The sequence below is a fragment of the Eleutherodactylus coqui genome, chromosome 4 (genome assembly GCF_035609145.1).
Source record: "Eleutherodactylus coqui strain aEleCoq1 chromosome 4, aEleCoq1.hap1, whole genome shotgun sequence".
Lineage (NCBI taxonomy): Eukaryota > Metazoa > Chordata > Amphibia > Anura > Eleutherodactylidae > Eleutherodactylus > Eleutherodactylus coqui.
Window position 1 is genome coordinate 10641598 of NC_089840.1, and position 24662 is coordinate 10666259.

Here is a 24662-nt window from a genome sequence, read left to right on the forward strand (position 1 = left end):
TGACTATGTAGTTTAAGGGCCCGGTTTGCTCAGACTGGCAGACTGTGGTACTTGGTGGCACTGCCATACCCCGTCTCTAGTCACACAACCAGAGATTCAATGAGCATCCTGAACCCCCCACCGGTGCAGTTCCTAATATCTTTGTATGTACAGACTCAGGACCCTCTTTGTTTAAGTCCTCACCTCATGGGCATTCACCCCCTTGGTTCATGTGGTCCGGGCACCGCCACAGCCCACACTCCCTAAGGTCCAATCAGTGTTCACTCCCCTGCTCCACTATCATAGACATAGGGTTTTGGCAAAGGTTCCAGTGATACTGATGTCATCATGGATGTACGAGGGGCATCTTACCCCCAAAAGTACCGATGATTGTTTAGTCCAATGCTGGGCCACACAAGTACCTCTGGCTGTGGTGTCTCTCCCTGGCCTGAGCAGAGTCATTGACATTGGCATTTAAATAGCTGGATGGCCCAAATGGCCCCCATGTGTTGAGATCAAGCGGTGCTGTACAGGCATCATGTAAAGTAGGGGGGGGGGGGCTTCTGAAGGCCCCCCCCCCATTGCCTATTAAGACATGCCTGCAGCACATCTTAATACGATTCCTGCAGAAATATCACACATTACAATACTGAAGTCTTGCAGTATATGGTATAAGCGATCAGACTAATTCAAGTTAAAGTCCCTGATGGGGATAAAAAAAAAAAATAAAAAGTGAGCTTTTTTTTATTATTGTAAAAAATAAAGGATATTAAAAAAAAAATGTTTTCCTGTATCCATATTAATAAAAATTAAAACAAGAAAACACTGAACATATTTGGTATTAACACATCCATAAAAATCCAAGGCAGCCCTTAGACTGCTGAGTCAACAGAAAAATAAAGGTTATGATTTTATTGAAAGTGGGGAAGAAAAACCAAAATGTGGGGAGAAAATGGCCTTGTACTTAAGGGGTTAATGGAAAATCTTTTAAAGGGAATGTTCTGTGCCTGAGGTTGGTGCTCCGGAGAACCGGGTAACAGATTGTGGGATACTGTACGCATATCGTTCTCTTTGGATATTCGCGCCCCTTCTGCATAAATGATCTTTTTTTATACCGGAGCCGATCTGTCAGGTCCAGGATTAGAATATCCGCGGCCCACATCCCTCCGCTACAAGACAGAAGCGTCTGCACACAAGCATGTTCCCATCCACCGGCCCTAGGAGTTCGCTGTGTACTCTCTGATTTCCCATATAACATTGACCCCTTCTCTCTGTGTTTGCCTAAGATTGTTATCAGTTGGCAGTGAGGGCGGGCAGCGAGCGGGCAGCGGGCGGGCGAGAGCAAATAGCTGGTCAAGAGCAACCAAACACCGCATTGGTAGAAGTTATAAAAATACACCACTTTTATAGGGGCATCATAGACAGAAGCATCTCCAGCCTCACATCAGGACAACCCGTCCCTAGATACCATGCAGTGATGGACGGGCGGACGGAGGACGCGGCTAACGACACATTGTACGAGTTTTACTATGATTACTTGGATCCGGTTGCATTTGATGAAAGTGAACTGAAGGCCAACAAATGTGAGTAGGAGATATACATTTCTAGATGTAGCAGAGCTGACTGTGTTATTTGGATGAAATCATGGTAACCTCACACTGCTGTTCTATATGGGACTGCAAATCAACGGCTGAAAGGGACGCTATAGCTAAATCTGGTATTAAGGGGCTCGTCCGGGATTATAAAAACACCAGCAATAAAGCCCCTGGTGCGAAAAAGTACAACGCGCTCTAACAGACTGGCGCTGGCTACTTGTTTCACTTTGTGTGAAATATTAAAATAAGTGCTCTTTGACACGGCAGAGTATTCCACTGAGCAGAATAGTCCATATGTCTAATGATTGAATTAAAAAGGGCTAAATTCTGCCCTCAATTCTGTGTCAGAATCAGCATTTAGACCGGTGGACTATTCTGGTGGGTGAGAAGGAGCCCCAAAGCACGAAAATGAGGACGTGTCTACAGGATGACACCGGCAAAGACATGGACCCTCATCCGCTTGTTATGCCACAGGAAGGCGGGGGGACATACTTTTCAGGGGGCACACACTTTTTGGGAGGTGCACATACTTTTGGGTGGGGGTACGTTTTGCACACACATTTTTTAAGAAGCGACTTGTCACCAATACGCCATGCCTTTTATATACAATGTACTTGTAAAAGTATCTTCAGACCTTCTCACTGGTTTTTACATGTTGTGACCTTGTGTCCCCCATCATTCTGCACTCAGTACCCCATAATGACAAAGTGACAGCAAAACTTTAGAAATTCTTGTACATTTAAAAAAAAACAAAAAAAACTCCTATTCTGCATTGACGTAAGTATTCACACCCCGTAGTCAGTACGTAGGTGAAGCCCCTTTGGCAGCTATTCCAGCCTCCAGTCTTCTTGGCTATGATGCCGCAAGGTTTTTTTAATCCCTGGATTTGGGGATTTTCTGTCCTCTGTCAGGTTCGATGTGGACAGCGGTGGACAGCCATTGTCAGGTCTCTCCAGAGATGTCCCATTGGGGTCAGGGCTCTGGCTGGGCCACTCAAGGACATTCACAGAGTTGTCCCTAATCCTGTCCTACTTTATCTTGGCTGGGGGTCTTAGGATCATTGTCTTGTTGGATGGTGACCCTTCTGCCCGGTCTGAGGTTTTTGTACTGTGGATCAGGTTGTCATTATCTCTGTACTTTGCTCCATTCAGCTTTCCATCCACCCGGACCGGTCTCCCCTCCCGCAGCCTGTTGCTCCACCTCCAAGCTTCACTGTAGGGATGGTATTGGGCAGTTGATGAGCGGCGCCTGGTTTCCATCCCTTCACCAGTCTCCTTGCTCCCAGCACGATGCCCCACCTCCAGGCTTCACTGTAGGGATGGTATTAGGCAGGTGATAAGCGGCGCCTGGTTTCGATCCCCCCTGGCCAGTCTCCCCTCCGTCAGCATGATGCTCCACCTCTAGGCTTCACTGTAGGGATGATATTGGGAGGTGATGAGCGGCGGCTGGTTTCCATCCACCCTGACCGTTCTCCCCTCCCTCAGCATGATGCCACCACCAGGCTTCACTGTAGGCATGGTATTGGGCAGAGGATGAGCGGTGCCTGGTTTCCATCCACCCTGACCATCCGCCCCTCCCTCAGCATGATGCTCCATCACCAGGCTTGACTGTAGGGATGGTGTTAGGCAGGTGATGAGCAGCGCCTGATTTCCATTCCCCCCTGACCAGACATCTCCCTCAGCATGATGCTCCACCTCTAGGCTTCACTGTAGGGATGATATTGGGAGGTGATGAGCGGTGCCTGGTTTTCATTCACCCTGACCGCTCTCCCCTCCCTCAGCATGATGCCACCACCAGGCTTCACTGTAGGGATGGTATTGGGCAGAGGATGAGAGGTGCCTGGTTTCCTTCCCCCATGACCGTCCGCCCCTCCCTCAGCATGATGCTCCATCACCAGGCTTCACTGTAGGGATGGTATTAGGCAGGTGATGAGAGGCGCCTGTTTTCCATCCCCCCTGACCAGTCTCACCTCCCTCAGCATGATACTCCACCACCAGGCTTCACTGTAGGGATGGTATTGGGCAGGTGATGAGCGGTGCCTGGTTTCCATTCCCCCCTGACCAGTCTCACCTCCCTCAGCATGATGCTCCACCTCTAGGCTTCACTGTAGGAATGATATTGGGAGGTGATGATCGGTGCCTGATTTTCATCCCCCCTGACCGTTCTCCCCTCCCTCAGCATGATGCCACCACCAGGCTTCACTGTAGGCATGGTATTGGGCAGAGGATGAGCGGTGCCTGGTTTCCATCCACCCTGACCATCCGCCCCTCCCTCAGCATGATGCTCCATCACCAGGCTTGACTGTAGGGATGGTGTTAGGCAGGTGATGAGCAGCGCCTGATTTCCATTCCCCCCTAACCAGACTCATCTCCCTCAGCATGATGCTCCACCTCTAGGCTTCACTGTAGGGATGATATTGGGAGGTGATGAGCGGTGCCTGGTTTTCATTCACCCTGACCGCTCTCCTCTCCCTCAGCATGACGCCACCACCAGGCTTCACTGTAGGCATGGTATTGGGCAGAGGATGAGCGGTGCCTGGTTTCCATCCACCCTGAACGGCCGTCTCTCCCTTAGCATGATGCTCCACCACCAGGCTTCACTGTAGGGATGGTATTGGGCCGCTGATGAGCGGTGCCTGTTCTTTTCTGGACAGAACGCTTAGAATTGAGGACAAGAAGTTCCATCTTGGTGTCATCAGACCATTGGATCTTGTTTCTTACAGTCCGAGTGGTTCTTTTTGGCAAACTCCAATAGCTTTCATGCATCCCAAAGATGATCAAGAAAAATGGGGGGGGGGGGGGGGGGGGGGCGGGGGGGGGGGCTCCAAGAGCTACATTTTAAGTGTCATACGACGGGGTCTAAATACAAAATGTCTATGCAAAATGTTAGAAATCTATTGTAATTTTTAGAAATGAAAAACTAACATTCTGTCCTCACTTTGTCATCATGGGGTATTGATTAATGGGGAAAAAAACTTGATTTTTAAAAAATGTTTGCACAAAGTCAAATAGTAACAAAATGTAAAAAGTGAAAGGGTTTGAAGACTTTCCAAATACATTGCATAAGGACAATGGTATTCTTCCAAAAACAGCCCCAGTCCTGTCCATGGGCTGCGCCTGGTATCGCAGATCAGCACTAGTGCTGTGAATGGGCCTGATCTGCAATACCAACTGTGGACAGGTGAGGCACTATTTTTGAAAGAATTAAAAACAAGTTTTTTAACCGTCTACAACCCATCTGAGGTGCAAAGAAGGCATCAGGTTACTACTGGAGCCGTCAACTTTCCTATGTCCAAAGCAGCACATATATAGAGTTAGAATGTTCTTCCTTTCTATATTTTATGGGGGCTGTTGAACATTTTATGCTTCCACCCCTCCCTTCCTCATGGCTTCCCATAAAAGTGGCCGTAGTGGGAGTCAGCTTAGGGTTTGGTCTCTTCTCTATAGAACACTACTAGTAATTATTAGGAAATTATAGTACTAGCGGTTCTGGTGGTGAAAAGTACCAAACGGCTCTGCTACATGGTACATCACACACACAGAGCTCTGCTACATGCACGTCACTCACACAGCTCTGCTACCTACATTGTTCGTCCCATACAACAGGAATCAGAAGCAGCACAGCATTGGACATGAAGGACCTGTGATGACGTCACCATCATGCTCCGCCCCTGATCACGTGACGGTGAAGCACATCCTGAGTGAATGACTTACATGCTCCACCCCTGATCACATGATGGTGACATCATCAAAGGTCCTGCATCATTGTGCAGATTACAGGTGGACTACAAACCCACTCACTCACATACGCACGGACAGACAGACAGGTCATCGTTAGTAGTTTGATGGCCCTCCCTGTCTTGGCTTCCCAAATTCTTGTCTTAGAACCCAATAGTGGAGTGAACAGTTTTTTTGATAAGCCCATCATGTATGTGGAAGAGCTGCTCATGGGGCGATGTTGTATTGTACAATAGTGAAGTCACTATGTGCGCCAGAGTGAGATTACAAGACCTTTTGTGACTTTGTAACGAGTTGCACTTCTAAAACATGTCTAAAAACCTCCCTCCACTCAAACCCCGCCCCCTTTTTAGACACATTTGAAAAAAAGGTCATGAGAGGCAGAACATTTGTTCTTTTTGGTGCAGATCGATAGTAAATGTGTCTAAATTGATTTGTGCCAAAAAGGTCTGACTTACACCAGAATTCTGGCACAGCAGCAGTAATAAATGTGCCCCACTGATCTTCCTTCTGGTGGAGAGCTCTTTTGCATAGCTTTTACCCAGGGAGCACCGCCCTAGAGATTCCAGTTACCCCCCTCCGGATCTCCACAAGGAGCAGCAATACCTGCTAATAGCCAACGTACCTTCTAAAAACACCCCACTGATCCCATGTGGTGGAAGCTGAGCAACAACCACCACGGGTGGCTAAAATAAGGGCACCAGTAAGGGTTCACAAATTTTATCAGCTGAAGACCATCCACTATATAGAATTGAATGGAGAGATAGTGCTCACGGTCCCATTCATGTAGGGATACTCAGGAGCCCCATACTTGTGTGCAGTGGGGGTCCCACTGGTCAAACTACCACTGATCAGATACTTACCCTCTATCTAGTTGGATAGATAAGTTAATTTAGTGGGTCACTACAGGATAGAGTTGCCACCTTTGTCATAAAAGAATATTGGCCAAGGTAAAAGGGGTTGAATTTTGGGGCGTGGCTTATCCAATGTAGGTCTTTACCTCCGTTAATCTAGTAGCCGTAACTAGTAATTATGCCCCCTTCAGTGGTGTCAACAGTAATAGTTCCCCAGTAGTGGCCCTAATAGTGCACCCTCTTTGTGCCTTCCCCACTTTAAACCTCCGGCTGGGATGAAACCTCACACCCTCTAGTTTCTCACTTAGTCCCCAATTACAGCAGCGGCAGCTAGACCTGAGCTGGAGAAAGAATGACTGCTGGCCCCTTTGCCCAGCATCTGCGCTGGCGGCATACAGGACATGCGGCAACACAGATGGTGAGCAGAGGGGTCAGATATCACAGCCTCGAATTACAGGAAACAGAAAACCAAACAGGGAAAGATCAAATACACACAGCGCGTGTCAACGCCCTCAGAGACACTTCAAAGTTGCCAGTCCAGCCACTGCCAATTATTTGCAGACCTTACGCAGCTATCAGCGTTAGTGGTGGAGATGGTAGAGGATGGGCCAAGTCACCACTTCAAGAGGCTCCCATTGAAGCAAGAGCTCCATGTTCTGGCAAGCCCACTGCCATTCCTTAGAAGTGGTTCTGCCTGTATGTTACAAGTGCAGCATGTAGAACAGGTCGTAGAGTGGATGACGCAGAATCTCTCAAATACCACCACCTCCTCTTCCTCCCAGTCGCAGGCACACAGCAGTCAGTCTGCACCATTCAGCCATGAGAATCCCATCTCTACTTCACCCCGTGCTAAATCCTCCGCACTCTCCAAAGCAGTCCACATGATCATTCAGTGTCAGTTGTCAATGGCACAGTCCAAACATCCAGCAGGAGAAGACCATGACATTGAATGCACCGATGTCCAACCATCTTTTCCCCCCCCGAAGAGTAAGATGAGGGTGGGTCAGTGCGTGCGGTCAGCCCTCCACAGGCGAGGTGTATAAAGGTGGGATGAGAAAATGGAGGTGCCAGCTCCCAGGGCTAAATGTGTCTACTCAGGAGAAGGACGACAAAGAGGACAAGGAGGCGAAAGATAAGGTGCTTGACCCAACATGGACAGACAGGTAGAATCATGACAGCAGCTTGCAGGAGGAAGACGTGGACGTCGCGGGGCAGCACCATGCTAGGATATGGCTATACTGTCACCATCAGCCACTACTAGTTGTAGCAGCACCAACATCAGACCCACAGCTAGGTCTGCTCACAGGGCTTGTACCAAAGGGGCGTGCTCTACACCGACCTAGACATGGGTTCTGAGGACGTGGTGATGGTGAATTTGATAAGAATTAAAGAGAGGCTTGGACACCTTCCTTGGATGGTACAATATTACAGGTTCTATCATTCAGAAGGGTTGTGATCAGAGGGTTATTTTGATTGCCAGACTTGGAGTCAGGAAGGAATTTTTTCCCTTAAATGAGGAAAATTAGGCTTCTAACTCATGGAGTTTTTTGCCTTCCTCTGGCTCAACATTGGGGTGGGGGAATAGGCTGAACTAGATGGGCATTTGTATTTTTTGGCCTAACATACCATCTTATCTTACACTTACTTGTATAGTCTTGGCATGCTTACTATGACTTGTGTAGTCTTGGCATGCTTTGAAACCGCATGCGACGACAGAGGAGTGGTGGTCTGTAAGAGCTGTGTTAAGTGTTTACAACATGGCAAGCATAATCAGGGGCATTACATATCCTTAAAAGCACTCTGGGTCAATGTCCCGCAGGTGGAATATGAAGCTGAAAATGGTGGTCCTTATTTCATGGTTCCCCCAAGAGTTGTGGGACATCCATCCTTGTCTATCCGCTCTCAGCCCCCCCCCCCTCCTCCTCCCCCTCCCAAAACAAAAATCTTCTAAAGCACAAAATACACTTGTAGCTCTACAGCTGCTCCTTGGAGGAGGTCCGTGTTCGGCTGTTCTGTTCCCCTGGTAAAATGTGTCCTTTGCAAACTTTATGACATTGCTTTAATACAAGCAGCACACCTGCTGTCTGTCTTGGTGTCATTCTTGGTAAGTCTGCCACTTTTCCTTCGGAGGAGGAGCAGGAGATCCGTCCTATTTTGAGCAATTTTGGGAGGAGCATAGTTGGGGGGTTGTATGCCCATGCAAGCTGGTGGGCTTTGGCTGCATTGGGGATTTTCTGGAGGGCAAATTAGGGAACCAGGTTTTTACTCCCACTTATTTCAATGGGAAGTAAAAGCCGCATGTCGGCCGACCCAGGTCAAGAACTAACTCTACAAACGCCAAGTATACGAATATAGTCAAACATGACATTTTGATGTAAAACCATATAGGTATCCCCTTTTTCACTTTCTCCATACTGGCACTAGAGTAACCCCTTCCAGTCATACATCCACAAATCACAGAGGGCCAGACATCATCCCCACCGAGAATAACTAAAAATAGAGGTGGTCTTCTCATTGAATCCAGGCGGCCGGCGTTACGTGACTAATTGACTCCTGGGTTTTATTGCATCTGCAGATTCGATTGTTATTGCCGTCTGGATCGGCCTCGCTGCCTTTTCACTGTTTCTGTTCCTCATTTTGCTGTACATGTCCCGGACAGAGTATCCCGGAGCCAAGTAAGTGGATGGACTAGACATTGTACAAGATGAAACACAGACGGCTTCACAATGATTAAGATGATTGCTCAAAATTTGCTTAAACGGCAGGTTGAGTGACAGTTTTGAGCGTTCACTTTGCATAAGTGTGTAAATGAAGGCATGCTGTATGCAGAAGACAAGTAGAACCGCTATTTTCTGCATACAGCTGTTGTCTTTTCGGAGCGCTCCGAGCGGGGAATGCAGAACACTGCTGCAGCGCTGTCTTCTGCATACTCCTGTTGTCTTCTCGGAGCGCTCAGCTGATATACAGCTGAGCGGGGTATGCAGAACACAGCTGGAGCGCTGTCTTCTGCATACTCCTGCTGTGTTCTCCGAGCGGGATACCAGCTAAGAACTCAGCGCGCAGACCTGATAAGACTCATCGTTGTCTTTCAGCTAGCTGAAAGCAACGATGAGCGAATGATTAACAAAAACTGCACAATGTCCGTGCGTTTAGACCCAACGCTTCTCGCTCAAAAAAGATGGCTTTGAGTGAAAATCGTTGGGTCTAAATGGGCCTCTACAGTCTTGTTTGATTTTGTTATCCTTTTATCTGGTTTATGGAGCCTTTACATTATAAAGGGGGATTGTCTCATACCGCCGCCGCTATCTCTGTGCCCTATTAGGGTAGGTGGATGTAGCCACTCAGGATCCTCTTCTATCGGTCCATTAGTAATCCTTTAAGGTTTGGCCATTCTCCTTCGAATGTCAGTGTGGTGGCATATATTCCATTACAGGAAACCAAGCAGTGGTTTTATGCCCACTGAAGTACCCCAATCCAGATATACACTGAGTGGCCCCTTTATTAGAGCCCAGGTCCTCTCACGATTGGTGCCTTCCTCTCCCCGTAACCCAGGAACATAAAATCAGGTAACAAGGTAACAACTTTTGATCAGTTTTTATTGTGTCAATCCACATTAGAGGGGAAAATCCAGAGACTTCCAGCGAGGCCGATTGCATCTTTATTATGACCTTTATTGTCACTGAGGTGTGTGTTGCCATCGGTTACCTTTCTTATAGCTGTTATACAGTGACGCTTCCCATACATGCGCTGGGGCGTTACACATGTAACCATTATCAATGTCCTTTCGTGGCAGGCTGGATTTTGTCACATTTATCGTGAATTATCACAACATCTTATATTTCATCTTGTGCTGGGCTTTAATCCTGCCGATAGTAAATGAACGGCACAGGGTTAAAGCTTCTGCTTCTGCTCCTGCAAGGAGTAGGTCAGGCTCTCGGCTATCAGACACAACTGCAGACCCAGAGGAGAAGGGAGAAGCGTTTTTTAAGTGCTTCTGCCTTCTTTCCAATCTGCATAGCACTCAATGAGTGCTATGTACTAAAAAGTGAAAGTAGAAGTATTACTTCCACTATGCTTACCCGGCAATCACGTTACTGCCGGGTGTCACAGCAGAGCTGCAGTGTCCTGCAGACCCTGATCAGCTCTGTTAGTGACGGATGTCATTACATAAGGATATTTCACTCTGTAACTGGGGCTCCTATGGATGCCTCAGCTATAGTGAAAAGCATGGAAAAAATAAAAAAATGACCATGTGAATAACCCCCAGAGGTCTTATATGCTGTCATGGGGGACCAAGAGGTTGAAAACAAAAATGGATACAAAAATGAGTAAAAAAAAGAAGTTTCAGAATAAAATAAAAATATATATGTAAAAAAAGTAAAGGATCCACTGCCGACGCCAACCACGCCCTGTAATCCAAAACTATACAAATTATATCAAAGCATCTGACACTAAAATGAGGAACCCGTTCCCGTACATTGTTAGCATAAATATACTAATTTCGAAAATAATAAACTAAAAAAAATAATTCTTTTTTAGCTTGTAGCCCCAATAAAACTAAAAAAACGGTGAAAAAAAGCAGCAAAAACGAAGCAAAAATAATTCTGCAGCTGAAGAAAAAAAAAGAAAAGTTCAGTAAAGCCACCATGTGGGTAACATCCCTAGAGGGCGTCTGGTCCTTAAGAGGTTAACCTTGAGACTCTTCACCTTCCGTTGTCGTGATGTATTTTGGGGACTTTATAGTTCGGGATCCGGACCCCCTTGTAAGGACCGCTGGGGATTCTTATTATTCCACTCAACAGCTTGAGATAAGCAAAAGGAAATTAAATCGTCGGGCGGCTCGTGATATTTACTGAGCGCTCATTAAGGTGCATTATAGACGGTGCCGGCTCTATCCTAGACGTGAGCGGCGCAGATGGCAGAGATTACCGCCGCTAAATCCACGTTCACCTTTATAATATTACCTTCTGTTTGTTTGTAGATTGTAAAATGTTACAATGATCCAAGCGCAGCGCTACAGCCGAGCCGCGTTACAAGAGAGCTGCGCCATAGCCAGGCCACGCTACAGCCGAGCTGCGTTACAAGAGAGCCGCGCCATAGCCGGGCCACGCTACAGCCGAGCCGCATTACAAGAGAGCCGCGCCATAGCCGGGCCACGCTACAGCCGAGCTGCGTTACAAGAGAGCCACGGCAGGGCCACGCTACAGCCGAGCCGGGTTACAAGAGAGCCGCGCCATAGCCGGGCCACGCTACAGCCGAGCTGCGTTATAAGAGAGCCGCGCCATAGCCGCGCCACGGCAGGGCCGCTATGAAAATAATCACCGCATGTCCAAAACAGCGCATTAAAGTCAGTGCGATTGCGTAAATACATAGAAAGCACGAATAATAAACACGTATTCACGGCGTATTAATACATGAAATCCACGGACCTGCTTGAGGTTTTTTTGTATGCATAAAACGCTGTTAATACACGTGCAAAAAACCCCGCAAGCGCGACCGTATATGCAGGGAATATGCAGTGTCTTAGACCGTGAAAAACCGCACATGCCGATGTGAATGAAGCTCGCACCGCGCATGTGCAACGCCAAAAGTCACCGGACGGTACATTATACTAAGTTATGGTGCCGTTCGGGGAGGCGACGGGCCGATGCTGCATTTTTTTCTCTATACTCACCCGCTCCCTGGTTCCCGCAGTGTCCACCGCTGAAGTCCGTGCGCCACATGCAAATCGGACTCTTTTCAGACTGCTGTGTGCACGCTCTCCGATAGAAGTCTATGGGAGGGCAAGTGCATTACAATCTGAAGAGAGCGCCCCCTGCTAATCTTCCACTGCAGGTCAGTCCTGTGGATAGGTCATCAATTTTTTAAGAGCTGGAAAACCCCTTTAAGTTGCATCGACTGTTCATGTTTAACCCCTTAACGACACCGGATGTACAGTTTCCCCCTGTGCATTTGCGGTTTGTATGGAGGGGGTTCATCCTGCTCCATACAATGGCGATGCCTGCGGTTTTACAGCTGATGCCCACCAACCAGCAAACAGCTGTTCTGACACCGGCATTTATATCTAAGATGGAAGCTCAGGTGTCCCGATCCGGCCGCCCGTGATGCGATCGCGAAGTGCTGATCAGATGCCATAACAGCCTGGGGCCTTCTGAAGGCGATTGCCTTTCAAGCCATGCCTGTCCATCCCGCGGTAATGGGTACCGGGACATCCTGGACCTCCCCTGCGGTAATACTCTGGTACAGCTCCGTGTCTCCACCACCATGACCGAGCGCCATGTCAAACGGTATGCAGGGTTGGGGCTTGGTCTGAGGGGCAGAACGTCTGCCAACTTCATTGACCACCAAAAGTCAGGATGCAAATCTCATCGAGCAGCTTTAGTACAAACTAGACCGCCGTATCCGTGCGCCCAACGCGCCCATCACCCCCCCCCATCATCACTATCTGAAGCTCTTCTCGAGGAATGAAGGCACATCCCTCCACACTTCTATGAGAAAGCGGCAGCAGAGGTTAATGCAGTCAGTGAGGCCAAAGATGGCCAACACTGGATAGGAAAATAGGAATAAAATTCAATTCCCCTCTTCTATGTGCGTCCAATACTTCTGTCCATAGTGTATATGGTATATATGTATATGCTCCCACAGCTCTGCTGCAGCTAACAGACTCCTTAGTCAGGTACCAGACAACCCCTTTAGGACCCTGAGGAGGTTGCACAGTGCTCTCACGTCTCCCCTTAACTCTGACGTACTTGTTATTGACTGTTTCACCGCCAGGAGAACGCCAGAAGCCGCAGCAGACGACGCGGAGTACCGCCACTGCCCCAGCTGAGATGTAAGTAATGACAAACCATGATGAGGAAGGCAGGACTCTGCGGGTGGGCACGGTCATGGCCACATGCACGAACCTCAGCCTCAGCCCCAGTTCTTCAATGGGTTACAATCTGTTGCATCACATACAGGACATCCAGAAGGAGCCGGTAATGTTCTCCTGAGGTCATAAAGTATCAATTTCAAGGTTAAACAGACTCATTCATGTGGCGACTGATAAGAAAAAGGCACTTTTTGGAAAATACAAAAAATTTATATGTATCAAATATCTGAGGCTTTACCCAGAGCCTACTGACGCTGTGCAGAACATCTGCTACTGTACATACTCTCCTCCGGCTCAAAGTAACTGCGTTTATAGTTCATGAAACCAACACAAGTTCTAATCGCTGGCCAGCACCGAGGAGAGCCGTCTACACAGAGTCACAATGGCCACTTGGTCCTTCGTCCTCCTTTTTCGTCCGGGTGTCTTTTCTTTTGAACGCGGCGCGTCCAGATCTGCCGCTTCGAGTACGAGCGTCACGTGACTCCTGAACGTAACAAGGGATTCGGCGCCGAGCCAGACGTCCCCAATGTAGATGGACGCCATGACGCTGCCGGCAGCTGCAACAGAAGGGGGGAAGAAGTCATTATGGGATTTGGTGATGATTTAGTTATCTCATGAAGCTTTGTTCTCGCAGCCCCCTAGTGGCGCGCCCATCTTGGTCCTCGGAATGTGACAATGTTTCATCTCCACTTTTCCAACCCTTTTTATTTTCCCGTCAGCCTGGCCGATGAGGCCTGTTTTTCGGGTGAGGAGCTGTAATTTGTATTGGTGCCATTTTTCTGGGTTACATAATAACTCTGCATCATTAATGACGTGATACATTTTTCTGCTCGGGGAGAAGATTACGATAATGCCAAAATTATATATATATTTTTAGTTTTTTTTCACCTTTTGCACAATTAAAACAGTTTTCCTGCATTCAAAGCCCCCGATTTTTTTTCCCCACCCCCGGAGCTCTGTGGAGGGTTTGTTTTTTGCATGACAAGCCGTAGTTTTTATTGGTAACATTTTGGGGTACTTATGGCTTTATGATCACTTTTGTGTCTTTTTTACAGAAGCAAAGCAAAATGAACAAAAACGACATTTTGGCAGTTTTTTTTAAAAACTTTTGTGTGCAGAATAAAGCGTTGTTAATTTTTTTACTTTTTTTTTTTTTTTAAATGTCCCTTTAGGGGACTTGAACCTGCAATGCTATGATCACTAATAATACACTGCAGTACTTCTGGATTGCAATGCACTATCGGTATTCATAGCGATCACAGGCCATGGCAGACCCGGACGTCATTGTTTGGCAACCCATTGGCCCTCTGCGATTATATGGCGCAGTGTTGATGTCACAGAGGGAGCGCCGCCTCTCTTTGAACCCTTTACATGCAGCAATCAACATTGAATGCGGCATGTAACGTGTTCACAGCAGGGATTGGTGGTCTCAACAGGATAGTACTTAGTGTTATATACAGTTGCAAGAAAAAGTAAGTGAACCCTTAGAAATGATCTGGATTTCTGCACCGATTGTTACATATTATAGACAAACACATTGGGGCTTATTTACGAACACGGAATAAAGCTTCGGCAGCGCAAACTACAACGAGAGTCTTACAATGTGCCAGATGTACCACAACAGCTCTCCAATTGTAAGACCGTCCAGTCTAAGTTTGGATCCCCTTCTAGTTGGCTTAGTGTATGCCCCAATCAGTGCAACTTAGGCCAAAGGAACTATAAAAAAGTGTCTAAGCGCCTAAAACACTTATTCCCACATTTGCAGGTTTTACAACAGTTTTTGATGTAAAAAAGTCGCAAATTTTTGCGCAAGCAGGTATGTGCACGGAAATGAATGACTTTTTTTTCCCTTTCTGCACGGGTCCTGCCACATTTTCAAAAAGTGGGCAGGGCTTGTCAGAAGGGGGTGCGGCCACACTGGACCGACAGATTTGTGTATAATTTACAACAGAAACTGTCATAAATCATACCAGAAATGTATGCCATGTTGGAGATGGCACACGGAGCTGCTGGGGTGCACTCTATACATGGAGACCTGCGCCTCTTCATGCGCCGGGGGCAATCATACTAAGCCCGGGGTAACAAATGCTGAGCTCAGTAAGTTTCCCTTGTAGCAATTGTGACACAAAGCGTGTCGGACAGATTTATGGTGCAATCATCAATAGTTAATACAAGCAGCTCCAAGGTAACTAAGAGCACACGGATAATTGTACCGTTCACGTCTTACTGAACGCATCGAGGACGACAAAGTAAGTGAACCTCTCTGTTAAGGATTTCTCCAAGAGCCAATTAGGAAAAAGTGTTTCAATTAAAAGAGATGAGATAGGGGTCACAGGTGCTTTGGCCAAGAAATAAAGGCAAACAAAGCCTGGTTACTGACAGATCTGTTCTTCTTAAGAAGGAAGCCGCCGTTTTACCGAAAATAACATTGTTTGCCTTAAAGCATACTGGATGTTTATGCTTCAGGGAAATGTTCTATGAACGGATGAGACAAAATTGGAACTTTTTAGCACAAATACACAACGCTGTGTTTGAAGGAAGAACATCACCGCACACCAACACCAGGACATCAATCATCCCAACTGTGAAACCTAATGGGGGGAGAATCATGGTTTGGGTTTACGGCGGAGGGAGCATCATTGTTAACCCTTTCCAGTCCAATGTCGGGCCTGCCCCAACATCATAATTTCCCTCCACAGCTCCGATGTCGGGGCAGGCCCGACACTGCAGTGCAGGAGTGGATCTGCACCCGATCGTCAGACACATCGGGTGCAGATACTCTCCTGCACTGGTCCTCATCGAGGACCCCCGAGGAGAAGGCAGAAAGGGTTTTTAACCCTTTCTGCCTTCTCCTTTACACATTACATAGCGCTCAATTAGCGCTATGCAATGCATAGATTCCGGCCGGCGATCATGTGACTGCCGGTGTTACCTGACCCCCGGCGGTCACATGAACGCCGAGCCGGGAGCCTGCACCGTGGGGGGGGGGGGGGCCTGCTTACCTGTCCGGCGTCTTGCGCATTCTCCTTCTGTCTCTCGGCCCAGCGATCATGTGACCGCCAGGTGCCACCTGACCCCAGCGGTCACATGATCGCCGAGCCGGGAGGCAGAAGGAGAATGCGGAAGACGCCGGACAGGTAAGCAGGTCCCTTCCTGCACCATCCTGAACTCTGTCAGATCAGGAGGGTGCAGGGAAAATGTATTTTTTCTCACCCATTCTCCCCAGCTCCAATTTATTTGGAGCTGGGGAGAATGGGTGAGAAAAAATAAATGGATTGGAAAGGGTTAAGGGGCTGCGATGCTCCTCAGGGCCTGGTGATCATTGAGGGAACAAACTCTGGATCAGAACATCTCACAGGAGAATGCAAGGGCAGCCATCCATGATCTTGAGCTGAAGAGACATTGAGTGATGCAACAAGGCAATCAAAAACATACAAATAATCAACTAAACAATGGTATAAAAAGATGACGATTTGTGTTTTGGAATGGCCAAGACAAAGTTCTGACCTTAACCCTATGGAGATGCGGTGATAGAATCTGAAGAGAGTTGTACACACAAAGCATCCCAGAAATATTGATGAAGTGAAACAAATTTGCAGGGAGGAAGGGTCCAAAATTCCTCTTCAACATTGTACAAATCGTATTTGGAAATATTTGGTGCTTAAGGGGAGGATCTACAGGCTATTAAATCTGAGGGTTCAATTACTTTTTCTCCTTTCAATGTGGAGGGTTACTGTATGTACTCAAGAAAAGGCATAAACAGTCCAACTGTCTATGTGTTACTGGTTACACTGTGTTTGTCTATACACTTACTTTTTCTTGCACATCTGTGTTGCCCACTCCCATAGCACAATTAGTAGATGCTTGCGGCACATACAGTGGCATTTCCTATAGTACTTACCAATCTCATTCCCTGATGGTCATTGGTTCATTCAATGTTAATTACCTTGCAAGTGCCAAATTGTAAAGGCCCTTTTACACGCAAAGATAATCCTTCAAAAGACTGAAAGATTCCACGATCTATTTGCATAAAGTGTTAATGGCCATTAACACTTTATCTTCTTCATTTGCATGTAAGAGTCTCCAAAAGTTGTTTGCAGAGCTCAGCTGCGCAAACCACTGATGGCACATACCATTGTTCTCCTCACGGCTAGTATAAACAGGAACTCCAGTTCAGCTTCTGCAGGCCTTGGAAAGATGAGTGAAATGCATTCAAATGGAAGGTCATTCAGTGACCTAAAATCCATTGTTCAACCAGAAAGTGCCCGATGCCCGTGTTTACATGTAACAATTATCATTCATTTTCAACCGTCTGGACGAATTTTGAGCAATAATCGTTGCGTGTAAAAGGGCCTTTAGTCATAACCTGCCGCCATTCATCTCACACAGCAAATACCAGCAGCTAATTGCGTGAAGAACCCACCTTTCTGCAGGTCGTCGTCACCAGGCTGGAGGCAGATTTCCTTCACAGCCTTAAAGGAACGGTCCTTACTAAGATTCTGGCCCTCGATTAGGTTCAGCATAACGTGATTAAACAACTCCAGTAGTTCTGGCGTGGAGTCGGGACTCTGGCAGACTCTGTAGAACAGTTTATAGAAGGTGGTCCGCAGCACCCCATCCTTCAGAAGGTCTTGCACTATACCGGTATGTGGTAAGATAGCGGTTTTTAGCCAGCGCAGCGTGGCAGATAGATCCTGGACGCTTCCTGTGTGCCCACCCTCTACCACCATGACCCACTCTGTTACTAGGCAGGCGGTGGCGCACACCAGGTCATTGCTAGTGGTGTCCTCAGCATGGTCTGCACCGTCCTCTGCGGTGGTCTCGCCCCCCATCTGATCTGAGCTTTCTTCTTTATCTTTTGCAGAAGTCGACGATGAAGGGTCCAAAAATGTAGGTTTCCAGTGTATCAAGATGGATTTCATGTTGTTTTTGGATTCGCCAAGATCGGAGACCTTCTCCACATCCGTCTCCAGTTCAGCTCCAAGCTTCTTCTTCAGATGCCGAGGACCCGGATGTCGGAACTTCTCTCTTATGGAGGCTGCAACATAGAAGCAGAATGGAATCACTAGAAAGAAATGCTAATTGCTCAATAGCAATGTGAACATTTCTTAAAGTGTACCTGCACCTTTAAGAATGAGCCGCTGAGTATATCTGCATGAGGAATAACACTATACTGGCTGTTATAGGACTTGTATCCGGCATATATACCAGACTTCCCCTATGCAGGTTGTAGCTCTAATTTTCAGTTAGCGCCAGCAGCACCCCTCTATGAGTCGCTGCTTCTCTCCTCCGCCCCATAGACATCTATGGGCAGCATGAGATATCATCCTCCTCCACTCCCTGTTCTAAGTCTTATTATTAGATCTGTTACTAGAGACAGATTTCACATGACAACAGGCAGTGGACAGCAAATTATAAGGGAGACGCCCCCTAGTCACCATCAATTTACCGGAATTTTTCAGCACAAAAATGTCATTTTAGGTAAATAAAGTGATTTGCACTTTTGCTAGTTCTCTCATTGGCCATCATATTAAAGGGGTTTTACCAGAACTAACTTTTGTTACCTAGATCCCCACTGATCCCGAGAACAGCGATGCAGTTTCCTGTCTTCCTCACTATACCCACCTGCAGTGGATGGATGGCTGTGCGTGCGCAATGCTACTCTATTCACTTACAGTGGGGACTGCTGGAAAGGGCCGAGTACAAGAGCCTGGCTATTTCCATCAGCCCAATGAAATTTATGGAGCGGTGGCCGTACATGCACGGCAATCGCTCCATTCAATCGGACATCACTGCAGATTGTAGAGGCATCCACAGAGTAGTAGCAGAAGAAAACACAAGACCCCTGTTCTTGGGATCGGTGGGAGTCTCAGCAGTGAGATCTTCACCAATCAAACGTATCGCCTAACCTACTGTTGACCTATTATCATGATAGGTCATCAATAGTTAAATGCCCAGTGCCCCAGCTGATCCGCCAATTGCCAGGCCATTGCATTTCTGCATAGAGCTGATGTGTGCAGGAAGAAGACATCTCCATTCCCACTGCAGTGGCCAGGTTTGGTATTACAGTCAAAGTTTCAATTGACGTGAATGGGAGAGAGTTGCAATAGCAATACCAAATCTGGCCACTGCAGTGGGAACGGAGCTGTCTTCTTCCTGCACACATCAGCTCTGTGCACCGGCCTTAGAGAACAGCTGATCAGTGAAGGTACTGGACTGCAGATCCTCTATTGATGTCCTATCCTGAGGACAGGCCATCAATAGTCGACAAATGGACAACCCCTTCAAAGCTCGTGTTGAACAACCTCAGTAGCTCTATTTAAGGGCTCACTTGCATGGGTGTGCACGTCCTGCGTATTATTCATGTGGGTAAAATACGCAGTACACAGCGAATACACACGTCTATGCATATCTGCAGCATGTGTTAAATCCCCATAGCCTATACTGGTGTGTAACATGCGCCAAAATGGGACACGCAGTGTTATTTCCACGAGCAGATAAATCAACGGGACCATAGCAGCACGTATTACACGTGAAAAATACACGCAACGTACGCCTGCGAGCGCGAGCCCCAGCGACGCGAGATGCCAGTCCAAAAACTCTGCCTGCAGTTTAACTATAAAGAGAATCTGAAACTCAATGAAGTGTAAAAACTGCCTCAGACGATGACAAGACGACAAACGTGTGATTGATCCGCCGAATATAGCGCCCGTCTATAATTAGGTTTGGCGCGCCCACGCTCCGCAGAGTACATTGAAGATCTTGTACTCAGTCAGATCTCTTCTTGCACTTCCCAATCATTTCTCACCCCACGTAACACTTTACAGATGGTAATCGCTGCCGTGTCAGTCACCGAGCCTCCGCTGCAGAAATCATTGTACTCACCGCTAATTAGATGGAGATTCGGGGCTCTGGATGTGCAGCGGAGCTCCGGATTCATTCACCTCGTATATATGAATTACGCACACACAATGGAGGCGGCCGCCGCATCCAGGAGAATAGCCAGGGGCTAATTATACGGGGGAGGGGGGGGGGGGGGGGGTGTCTCAAAAGTAGAAACGCTCATACAGAATGAAAAACATTGGCAGACGGAGATGTAATTTTGCATACAAGCTGCAGGGAGAAACCGGTTTGGCCGTGTCACCAACCTGACGGCCATTTTGAATTCTGCCAGCTTGGATATAAGTGTAATTTTTCCACTTGGAAGGTCGGTGTGCGATATATCAAACTGACCGAAAAAAGAGGACGTGCTTCATTTTATCATAACTTTAGTGGTTCTCATGAGAACACAGCGATGCTTCTTCATTCCAGGCAATGGGAGCGATGACGTCATCTCAAGCCAAATGTGTTGAGATCATCCTGATGTCAAGCGAACAAAGCTCACGTCATTGCAACCGCTATTCTGGCGCCATTTATCAGTAACCGTTTCTGGTCGTCCAGATTTTAAGTCATCAGCGGCAAAACCTGTTTCTTGGAGTTAGGAAAGAGGTTTGCCCACTGCACTGTGGGTAATGGGAGGTCTGGTTGGGTGGCGTTGGTTGAAATCCATGGTGAAGACTCACATGTCCTTCGTTCACCTGATATAAGGACGATCTCAACACGCTCGCCTTGGTAGTGGTCCAGAGGAACGGCAGAAGTCTCACCCAGAGTCCTCCACCATTGCGTAGTCGCCATGATTGAAGGTTATTCCCTTTCCAACCACTGGGCCCTCCACCAATCCTGAGACCAGGACTCTGATGCCTCCTGAAGTGCGGGCAGCAGTGGTCCAAGTTCAAGCACTTGGCTATCTCCAGTAGTCTTACTGAAATGGATCAGTGGTGCGCACATATAACCGCCGCTGCTCTCACCTCAGGATGCACCAGAGGCCTGTTCTCAGGATTGGTGGAGGTCTCAGTGGTCGGAAGGTTATCCTGTGGATAAGGGATAGCTTTCAATCATGGCACAAACCCTTTAAAGCCTGGCATCGATCCTCCAGTATGAAGAAGCCCCTTTTCACACTTACCTTTCAGCTCCTTGACTCGGTACTCCTTGGCCAGACGGCTCAGCTTCTCCTGCAGCTCCAGGTCCCGCTCGATGACGCTCCACTTCTGCAGCAGTAACAGGGCCGTGCTGTTCGAGAAGGTCTGCTCATTAATGACGAAGCGGCCCATTCCTTTAAAGGCTTCCAGGAGTCTCGTGCGATAGCCCAGTACGGAGCTCAACGTGCCGAAATACTGGCGAATGTGGACGGCGTCTAGGTTAGTCCTGCAGTGGGGAAAATACATCGGTATGAGAGGGATCGCTTAGGCCCTATTCACAATGTATCAGTCATCGGGGAGAAGTACAGGAGCTTGTATAGAAGGATCCGATGCAGGTCACTATATGGGCATATAGAGGCGTCCATCACCTATAGCACTTGCAGCTGTGCAGACTCTTATATGAGGTGAATGGAACACTATGGATACAGAAAGCCCCCGGCATACACGGGACCCAGGTACAAGCGTAATGCGAACACACCCTTACAATACGGTATAAAACCATCTAAATAGTCATGGCTCGCAAGTGATGCCCACAAGAGATAAAAGGGGGTTCGTTACTACTTTATTAGTAGTAGTAGTAGTGCTAAAGCTTTGCGTCAACACAGGTACAGATATACACATAGTGCCACTTTATTACAGACCGCCGTGGTGTAGATTCCCCGCAGTGATGAATTGGTTCTACAGGAATATCGGCCCCTGCGGACAGGAAGCTTCTTGTAGTTGCTGCAGATTAGATGGCGGTGCTGACATGTTCTGACCGGCTGACAGGAAGGGGTCAGCGATTCATGCTGCTTGTGCCAAATTCTGACCTCCAATCAGCAACAGAAATCTGGCCCCATCTGACCAGGAGATGTTTTTCTGCTGCTCAGTGATACAAGTTCTGCGCTCTTTTGTCCGCTGGAGTCTCGCCTTTCTGTTTCTCTAATACACAAGGTCTCTGGCACTGGTCGTCCGCTGTTGTAGCCCATCCGTGCGGAGGACCGGGGAGTTTTCTATTCAGATACGTTAGTTGGAGCCCCAGCGTTATATTGCCTGTTCATCAGATTCCTGACATCCTCCTCTGACCCCTTTCAGCGAGGAGTTTTCGTTCACAGGATCCCGTTGCTGGATGATTTTCCTCGATCGCACCATTCTCTCCAAACAGTTACATATGAAGACCCCCCGCAGTTGGCAGTGAGACCCCAGCTGGTCCAGCACTGATGACCCGGCCTTGTTGGAAGTCACTCAGATCGCTGGATTTTGCCCATGTAATGTGGATTCACACTGGAACTGATTCATGGAAAACTTGTCACATGACTTTGTGCTGCACTCCGGGGGTCACAGTTCTAATGTTCATACAAGGAATCGCCAAATCGTGAGAGGGCCGGGGCTCTAATAAATGGGGTCATCCAGTGTGTATTAATGCACAGTGTTTTGGGCATCCCCCTTCCTATTAGCCACTAAAAACATAGCTGCTCAGGTAGAGTTCTTGCAACCATGTATCACAGGCTCTGGCTGCTGTTCTCTGCCTCCCCCATGCTGCGCACTGCAGCTCTGCTTGCTCCAGTAACTGCCACATATAGGAGGGATAAGTCTAGAGATCTGTGGTAAAATAACATTTAAATTGCAAACATGAAATCTAAATCTAAAAGTAGCAAAGCACGACTTACCTGATGTGTCTGAGGAGGATCATCAGCACCGAGAGCATCTCATTCACCAGGTGGAGGGGAAGGAACTTTTCTTGCTCTCCAGCTTTTTCTTGTTCTTCTTTAGACTTGACCTTCCCTTTTTTGCCAAGATTACTGAACCACAGGTTGTGCAGTAAGGATATCACAGTGCCCAGGGGTTTATTCTCCACATACCTGCCAAAATAATAGATCACAGGATGAAGCGAACTTCTAGTAAAAATCAGATTCCTGATGGTCGTGACCGATGATGGGCCGGTATCAAAGGCCTGTAACCTGCTCCTCAACACCCTAGTGGGATTTGTGGCCGTATGTTATTCACACACAGCTCAGATGTCTTCTCAGACATCCTTACATCTTCTTGGAATCCAATGCTCGTCGAGCCATGTAAGTGTTTGAGAGGTGGAGACATTGGCTACAGCACTGATAGGAGAGGGAAGAGAGACAATGCTTCTCAGAGAATGCCAACTGAACTCTGAACTTGCATTCTACACAAGCCGCCATATCAGTGTGAGAGGTGTGGAGACATCAGCTACAGCACTGATGGGGTAGGGGAGGGAGATCATGCTTCCCAGACAACACCCACTGAGCTCTGAACTTCCAGCTCCATAAGCAGACATGCCAGTGTGTGAGAGGTCTGGAGACACGAGCTACAGCATTGATAGAGAGGAAATGAAGATGACGATTCCCAGAGAATACCAGCTGAGCTCTGAACTTTTAATCTCCACAAGCAGCCATGTCAGTGTGTGAGAGGGGTGGAGACACCGAGTACAGCACTGACCAGAGGTAAAGAGAGACCATGCTTCCAAGAGAATGCCCACTGAGTCCTGAACTTGCAGCTCCACAAGCAGACGTGTCAGTGAGGAACTGCCGAGATCAGCAGCTGGAACGTCTCAAAACACACAGACACACATATAAAAATCATTTTTTTTTCCATGAGAAAGGTGCTAATACACCTTTTAAGCTTGGATTTTGAGGTGCAAATATCTTACCACTTCCCCAGCATATTCTGTATCCAGGTTAGGAGGCTGTGATCGCGAATCAGTTCGTAAGCTGCTTTGGGGATTTTAGAGGCTTTCAAAAACACATCCATGACAAGAGTCTGTTAGAGGTAACAGAATACAGAGATAAATGGTACAGGCGTAGGGAACATTGACCCCCTTTTCCATTCTCACCTCCAAAGAGACTTTTTTTTTAATATATCAACCTAGCTATAGGATGGCTTATCTTTACAGGATAAGTTGTATTACCACTTGGTGTACCATATAAAGTCCTGGAAAACTTTTGGAAACCTTTCTAAATGCAGTAAAACAGAAAAAAGTACATTTGCCTTTTTTAGAAGGTGTGTGTGGAGGGGAGGGGGGGCGAACTACATGAAGAAAAGTCCATCATAAGAAAGGATGCCCCACTGGCTGTACCCCATTTGAGAACTTACACCAATACCCAGACCATAAATGTAATGCGACATGCCCAAATATAAGGATGACGTTACCTGAAAGGCCTCATCACACAGGGGACTGTTGTAGTAACACATGATGACCATGAAGATCCTCTGGTAGTCGTAGAGTTCGTAGCAGTACTTATCCCTCATCCCATCACTGAGTAATGACAGAATCCATTCACGCTCCACCCTATGCTGATCATGGGACGAAAAAGAGAAAAAAAAAAGTGTGAATAAGGAAAAGACATACAGCGATCCAGACGTAAGACCCGAAGTGACTGCCCGCCCCGAGCACTTAGTTATAATTTCTTAATATATTCTTATAGAGGAGAGGGTTTCGTTCTTCTGATGCAAAGCTCCAAATTCTGCAGCCACAATTAGTGGAAGCTCAATGCATATGATTTTATACACTGGACTCAATAACACAGAATGCACTAAGCTCCCCCTAGAGGGGGTTCCAGGTAACAGGTTATCATTCAATGTGTACTCAAGTTTTCAACAAG

At 47.4% G+C, this 24662-nt stretch overlaps 2 protein-coding genes across 2 annotated transcripts in view; one reads left to right on the forward strand and one right to left on the reverse strand.

The window, feature by feature from the left end:
* The first annotated feature begins 1421 nt into the window (after nucleotides 1–1421).
* Nucleotides 1422–12994, forward strand: MRAP (melanocortin 2 receptor accessory protein). The gene is made up of 3 exons (XM_066599071.1): nucleotides 1422–1562; nucleotides 8741–8840; nucleotides 12940–12994. Exons 1-3 carry the CDS (start codon nucleotides 1457–1459, stop codon nucleotides 12992–12994), a joined length of 261 nt encoding a protein of 86 aa, XP_066455168.1. The 5' UTR covers nucleotides 1422–1456.
* Nucleotides 12658–24662, reverse strand: part of URB1 (URB1 ribosome biogenesis homolog) — a 90126-nt gene continuing 78121 nt past the window's right edge. The window contains exons 34-39 of the mRNA XM_066599070.1: nucleotides 24211–24354; nucleotides 23711–23820; nucleotides 22704–22895; nucleotides 21039–21280; nucleotides 17460–18074; nucleotides 12658–13593 (exon numbers count right to left, since the gene is read on the reverse strand). Coding sequence (XP_066455167.1) covers nucleotides 13373–13593; nucleotides 17460–18074; nucleotides 21039–21280; nucleotides 22704–22895; nucleotides 23711–23820; nucleotides 24211–24354 — 1524 coding nt within the window. The 3' untranslated portion in view covers nucleotides 12658–13372. The remainder of the gene's footprint in view (nucleotides 13594–17459; nucleotides 18075–21038; nucleotides 21281–22703; nucleotides 22896–23710; nucleotides 23821–24210; nucleotides 24355–24662) is intronic.